General features: G+C 42.2%; 1 protein-coding gene across 2 annotated transcripts; it reads left to right on the top strand.

Annotated features, from left to right (window-relative positions):
- The first annotated feature begins 1966 nt into the window (after nucleotides 1-1966).
- On the top strand, nucleotides 1967-6470 carry id4 (inhibitor of DNA binding 4). Of its 2 annotated transcripts, XM_046046172.1 has the most exons (4): nucleotides 1967-2156; nucleotides 3401-3759; nucleotides 4304-4369; nucleotides 5063-6470. In XM_046046172.1, the coding sequence occupies exons 1-3, from the start codon at nucleotides 2021-2023 to the stop codon at nucleotides 4349-4351; spliced, it is 543 nt and encodes a 180-aa protein (XP_045902128.1). In that variant the 5' UTR covers nucleotides 1967-2020; the 3' UTR covers nucleotides 4352-4369; nucleotides 5063-6470. The 2 variants fall into 2 exon arrangements, with proteins under 2 accessions (XP_045902128.1, XP_045902129.1); XM_046046173.1 differs by lacking the exon at nucleotides 1967-2156 and having other exon boundaries at nucleotides 2978-3759.
- Nucleotides 6471-6768: the final 298 nt, after the last annotated feature.

Below are 6768 nucleotides of genomic sequence, written 5' to 3'. Positions count from 1 at the left end.
GACAGCCCTAGTAAAGCAGCAAATTGGCCACTCACACAAATCTCCCTGCTAAAACTACGGGGGGAGGCCTGAGCTATGCTATCTGTGGTATAAAGGCTTGTGCAGACTACGCGATTTTCAGCGTCAGCCGATGGCCGTGCCGTTCACACTACACAACATGCTGTCTTGTGACAGGAGTCTTGAAGTCGTTGTGGTGTTCACACTACATGACTGATCGGTGACAGGGGGTCACACACTACACGAGCTGACAGTGACTCTTGTCACCCGACGCTGGTCTCCAAACCACTTTTGTCAAGAAAATACACGTGAAATGGGAAATGACACGAACCTACAGCTGTTGTTTGTTATTATAAAGATAGCAATTATAAAGACAAAGAATCTGGGTGAAAGAATGGATTAGCACACTCAGGTAGCAGGGATTGTCTGATCTACAGAGAGAGCTGGAGGGGAGTAAAACGTGTTTTGCGGTGAAAAAGTATCTGCCTGCTCTCATTGGCTGGATATGGATATCGAGTCGGCCAACTCTTTTACTAAAGGAGAGAAAGAAGTTGTTTTGGCCTGGTCACACAAATGGCACAGCAAAATTCATCTACAAGAAATAGGTGGTTCCAGAAGCTTGATGACGTAGGGACAACTTGTGGTGCTGAGCTAACCGCTAACAACTAACCCTTGATCAGCTCGTCTAGCACTAGTTGTTCACAAGCATTAAATTCATCCAATAAACTGAAGCTACTGAAGCTCTCCAAGCGAACTGGCTTGCTAACTGTCACTTAGCAAGCCAGTTAGCTTTGCTAAGGACAAAAAGTTCACAAAGTTGAAAGACATATTTGTTACATCAACTCTTATCTCATACTTAACTTATAACTGTTATATATATAACATATATATATATATAACATATAATGCTTTAAATAAAAATGAGAAAAGAAAGAAACTTTTAATAAATGTTTTTAAAGTGTGTGAATAAATCCAAAATTGTAACCCTAAGCCCAGTGCTTAATTTGTAAATGATTAGGTGCTGGAGCACGTGAAATGTGCCGCCCACCGAAAATAATGAATAAATAATTTATGATCAAATAATTAATTAGGCTATTTAAAACGCATGGTGCACCTGCACATTGTTTTAAAGGGCAACCAGAAACCATTATTAGCTACCAAATCAAACAGTAAATTAGGAAATCCATTAGACTTACCTCCTTCATGTCCAAAGCAAATGTGCATATAAACAGGTGGATGGAAATGAACTTCACGAATACCTCATTTTAGTTTTATGTAGACTTTGGTCTGTTTTTGCCTGTTAAAATGTTTTTAAACATTTCTGTGGAATCTGCAAATTAATTATTTTATATGGAAAAACTGTTCTTGGCAGCAAATTCTTTCAGCCCATTAGCCTTCAGCAAGGGAGCCAAAAGCTTGAAATTTAGACTGTGGAATCTCCAACTTTCTGTTTTATTATAGACATAAATGGTCAAAATGGAAGCATTAGTGAGTCATTGCTAAGGCTAAACCGGACAGTGTTTTTCTCTCAGAACTAGTTTGTCATCTGCTTGTCATGGCCAAGGGGTTAATGCACCATGTTGCTAGTGGAAAGCCATCAAAGATTCATACCACTGACCCCTTTGAAGTTGTCCCTGAACCAAACATCGTTGCACATTACTGAGCAGAACAGTCACTTCCCATGGCAACAGAAAACAGAGACAGGGAGGACAGAGAGAAGAGGAAAATACCATTTAAGCCTTTCAATATTCATGGCAGAGGACACTGTGGTGGTTCCCATAATGTGTGTGACATTAAACCTCCAAAGAGGCACTGAGGTGGTGTCATCCCTGCTAGACTCAGACCTCAGACCCCCCTTATGCATTCTGGATGGAAAACACTCAGAATTCAGGCTGAACTGAAGCTGAGTGTAGCTTCAATGTTGTCTTGGCAACCTGCCTGACAAGAAAGAAAGAAAGTAAGAAAGAAAGTGAAGAGGAGAGGATAGGAGAGGCCAGGAGAGGAGAGGAGGAGCTGGGTGTGAATGGATGAGCCCATGTGTGGCGCCAGGCAGTCTGCCCGGCAGGGCGACTCAATAGGCGGCTGTGAAGGAGGGAGCGGAGCGGCGACGCGTCCTAGAGAGCGGAGGAATGTAGGAGCCACAATAACACACAGCTGGAGTAAGGAATGGCAAGGAGGCGCCGCCAAAATGGCCTGTCCCGGCTCCCCTAGAGCTGCAGTCAGGGTTGTGTTTGTTAGGCTATATGAAGTCATAACAACAGTTGATAAATCAGAGATGGCGGTTCAGCTAGAATGATATGTCCTTGAGAACCCATTTTATCTTATGAAGTAGCCTAGCATATCAGTAATGCATCTGATAAAAAAAAAAACGTCAGACGTCAGAGCAAAATTATAATTCTCAAAGGAATGCTGCAAATAAACTTGCACTAATAGACAACATTGACTGTAACAGACAGACATCTTATCAAAGTTGTGTGCCAACATTAACATCCCTGTGACACATCCCAGAGTTATGTCCAAAAAATTATATTTTTGGCTAATTTTTATTTACTGTTGAATTGTTGTTGACTGCTGTCAGGTTTTGATTTTCATTCTCCAGTGATGTAAGGCAGGTTTCTTTGTCTAAGCAGGTGGTTGGCTCGTGATCATCTATCACAGAAGTGATCAAAAATGCGAGGCTGTGCGTAATTACGCATCAATGACTACGGCGCTAAAGATGCAGTCTGAATTTAATCCTGGTGAATTCTGCAAATATACCATCACGTCTCGCAGGATCAGTCGGAAAATCTACAAGATAGTCCCCCCTTGTGCTGGATGTAAAGATACTTGAGTTTTTTTCCTTTGCAAAGCGATGATAATGATAATTGACTGCTTTAAATCGCTTCTCTCTTTCTTCCTCCCTCTCTCGCTCTCTCTCTCTCTCTCTCTCTCACACACACACACACACACACACACACACACACACACACCTCCTACCAACAGGCAGCCCACCGCAGCACACACAGAATGAGACACGCCTTTTTCTCCGCTCCGTTGTCGGGTCGGTGGGCAGCGGGCTGCCGGTGATTGACCAGCTTCTCTCCCTGATCTGTCAGCCGGATGGCTTGGCGCCTCCCCTCTCCTCTATAAATGTAGGAAATCTATTCATCCCTCTCACACCGAGCCTGCTGAAGTAAGAGGAACTGTGAGGCTCCACGGGATGTGTTGACGGACTAGAATTCCGCGTTTTGTTTTATCTCTCGCTAATTAGCGGCTGTATTAAAGACGCGTTTGTCGTGTTTACAGTGTCGTGGTATAATCTCAAATAGCCTACCTCCTGCTACCAGTAGTGTAATTATTTGATTTTTTTTTCGTTACCTCTCTCTGAGCCGTTGGTTATCTAAGATGAAAGCTGTTACTCCAGTCCGCCCCCAGGACTCCTCCTCCAGCAGCAGCGAGCTCTCCGTGCACTATCTGTCGAAGCAGAGCCTCAACATCGCCCGGTGCAGGATGGAAGAGGAGGACCTATTCTGCCTGCAGTACGACATGAACGACTGCTACAGCCGACTGAAGCGCCTGGTGCCCACCATTCCGCAGGATAAGAAAGTCAGCAAAGTGGAGATTCTCCAGCATGTCATAGACTACATCCTGGACCTGCAGCTGGCCCTGGAGACGCACCCTTCTCTCCATAAACAACAGCCACAGCGGACCGGGACCTGCCCTCCTCCAGCCTCCAACCCCAGCCGGACACCGCTGACTGTACTCAACATTGACCACCACCAGGTAAGCTTCAATTAGCGGGGACGGACCTCCATTCCTTGTTTCCACCGGGACTTACCGGGGACCCCCGATTTACAGTCTGTGCCAGACTGCCGTACGCCAGTCAGACTCAGACAAAGCGCGTCATGCCCGTTATGTGTCATTGTCCTTTCAATGTTAGGGGGAAAAGACAGAAAAGAACCAAAAGGCTCTACACCTCATATCACAGCCTTGAAAAATCATGCGTAAAAACGCATTTGGCGTGGGTTAGATTGCGCACTTGATTGCGGGCTTTATGATTTGCATGATAATGACAGTGTGTGTCAGAGGCCCACCTTATCGCAGGATTGGTGAAGTACCTCAGCCCGCAGCACTCCACTGGGCACAATAAGAGCAATTTGTTATTCAATAGGCTATAAGAGAATTTATTATCTGAGATATAGCCGGCTAATTTTCTGCCCTCTGCTGTATATCATTTATTTTGCAGTGCGTTAGGCCTTGCCTTTATTTAGTCTTATCCATGGGAGCTAAACCGTTTTAAATGTTTCTTTTTCTTCTTTTTATGTAGAGGACGTCAATAGTCAAAAAGCCGGAGGACTCTATTTTATGCCGCTGAGATATGAGCACTGCATTGGTAAGTTGATTTCAAATAACATCAGTCCTTATTTTAAATGGTTTTGTTTGTTTGTTTGTTTGTTTGTTTACAGTCAGAAGTTTGGTTGCTTTTTTTTTAATCACAGATACAGAGGTTGCCATTGAAGCATCTTGATTATTGTAGCCTATAGGTGTAAACCGACAATCTTTAGAGATCTCTGGGAGGCCAGTCTGGGAAAATAATAATTGAGGAACATGGTGAAATTGGCACCAACCTCAGAGGCAGCTGTGCTTTGCGCAATAACTGTCACTGGTGTGGCAATCTGGGAAAAAGAGAGGGTTAAAACCTCAGCTTGCCCTCTCTTTCATTCTTACACACACTCCTTCCTCCCTCTCTCGCTGTCTCTCTTGCACTCTCTGTGTTCTCCTCACAGTTCCACTCTGCTGTTCTGGCTTTAATGTTAGATTTATTGCATTGAATCTAAACACACCTGGATAAGGCTAAAAGCATGTACCTGGTGTGTGTTACAGTAAGACACTCTTACAGTCTTTCTGAGAGTCTCGACTGCTTCTTGTCAGACTTGCCCAACAGCCTGAGGAGCTGTGTGGTTGTTGTTTGACCTGGTTTGTTTTGGGTTGTTGATCAAGCATGGCCTCTGTTTTGTCGGTGGCGCCAGTCAGTCTGGAGCACTCAAGCTCACCCCCCCCCTGCTGCTATTCATCCCCTCCACAGGTGTGCAGGCTGCACAGAGCCGCTCCAAAGCCAGCAAAGCTTCGCCAGGGACTCACACCCAACTGGAGGCACAATCACAAGGGGATTTCAAAAGCGCTGGGAGGAATTCAACCCAAATAAAATCACCATTCATAACAGCTTTTTTTTTTTGGGTTCTGTTGAACAAGGAATCAATTTGTAGACATCTTCCTCTCCTTCCTCCCATTTAAGTTACTCTAACTTTACTTCTTGTCACATTTTTCTAAAAGAGTGAAAATATGGAATCCCCACGCTGAGAAGTTTTTTGTTGGAAACTGTCTGTGAATTGTGCTTAAAGAATAACTAAAAATGACTCCAGTTTAAAGCTTTACTAAACTGCGAAAATCATTGTACATGTTTTGGACATCTATTGTTTAAAATAGATGATTTGTGTTGGACAGGGATGTCATCTCTGGAATCTTAAAATGTTTGATATTGTAAAAAAGAACAATTCTGATTCGAGACAATTAAGATTGTACATATAGAGGCACAAATGTTCTATAAAATTATGTGAAAGGAAGACTTATATGCTTAAAATAGACTATTGTAATTATAAGATATTTTTATTAAAATCTTTTTTGTTATGTAAATATTGTGTTTCCACTTTTAAGTCTTTAGTGAATGAACGTGGTTATGCTCTGCCAATAATGTCCTCACATGATGATATCAGTTAACTCTTTGCAGTGTTTTTGGAATAGTTTAATATGTAGCATGTCAGGCTCTTTGCAGAGATATTGAATGTGCACTGAAGCAGCCCTCCCTGTGTAGATATGTGGTAGAGTTCAACACAAGTTCTTTTATTATTTGCCCTGCTTAGCTTTCTCTTGAATTGTTTTGTACTCATTAACTATGACAACTTTGACCCGCTTGGAGCAATTGGTCGGTCTGCTGTGTGATCTTTTTAAAAAGGCCTGATTTGATTCTGTTACATTGCACTCTTGTTTAAAATCTACTCAGAGAGTTATAGCACTTATGTGTTTATAATGTAATACCTACAAAAAAATCACAGCAAAACAATGTCTATTATATTTGTGCAATCAGAGCTTCTCTTTGAGAAGTTATATTGACACCATGAAATCATTAAACTTTGGTTATGAATTGATGAAATATGTGAACATTAACAGACTCCTTTTGGACAACAACCAATTGTATTCAGACAGGCAACGTCTTTAAGTAAATATTAAATGATTTCCCTGTTAAAGAGTTGGAGAGTTAATGTAAAGAGAAAAAAAAATGCCTTTATTTTTCATGACATTGAACACCGAATTTACCTCACCACCCTCCTGCCAGTGTGAGAGGGCACCTGTACATTACTGTCAGCTGCACTGTTGGACTTGACCTTCACTGGCTTGTGAGGAGTTGTCAAAACAATTAAAGTTTCCAGGAAGAATTGTGTCGTCTCAAGTTTTCTCTCAAGGGGCATCTTGGTTTATTGCTTTCAGTGCCAACGCTGTCACATGAAATAATGACGAAAAAGCGGGAGGTGCAGAGTAGCACTACTAAACTACACATAATGCAGTATGTGAGTTTAATAGATAAAAGGGTGCATAAAGACATTAAACTGTTGCAGATGTTAAACCTGTTTTACAGGATTTAGGGATAAAATTTTATTGTTTTGTGGGCTTTTATTAATTCCATCACACACCTACAGCCTCAGAAGGGTTGCAGATTTTTGTTCAACTATTATC

The sequence above is a fragment of the Micropterus dolomieu genome, linkage group LG03 (genome assembly GCF_021292245.1).
Source record: "Micropterus dolomieu isolate WLL.071019.BEF.003 ecotype Adirondacks linkage group LG03, ASM2129224v1, whole genome shotgun sequence".
In the NCBI taxonomy this organism is placed as follows: Eukaryota; Metazoa; Chordata; class Actinopteri; order Centrarchiformes; family Centrarchidae; genus Micropterus; species Micropterus dolomieu.
This window is presented reverse-complemented; position numbering and strand designations above follow the sequence as displayed.

Excerpts from the sequence above, each read along its gene's own strand:
- id4 (XM_046046172.1), top strand. The coding sequence starts at position 2,021 with ATGGATGAGCCCATGTGTGGCGCCAGGCAGTCTGCCCGGCAGGGCGAC. Across the intron at positions 2,157-3,400 it reads CACAATAACACACAGCTGGA|TCCGCCCCCAGGACTCCTCC; the intron begins GTAAGGAATGGC and ends CTGTTACTCCAG. Across the intron at positions 3,760-4,303 it reads TCAACATTGACCACCACCAG|AGGACGTCAATAGTCAAAAA; the intron begins GTAAGCTTCAAT and ends CTTTTTATGTAG.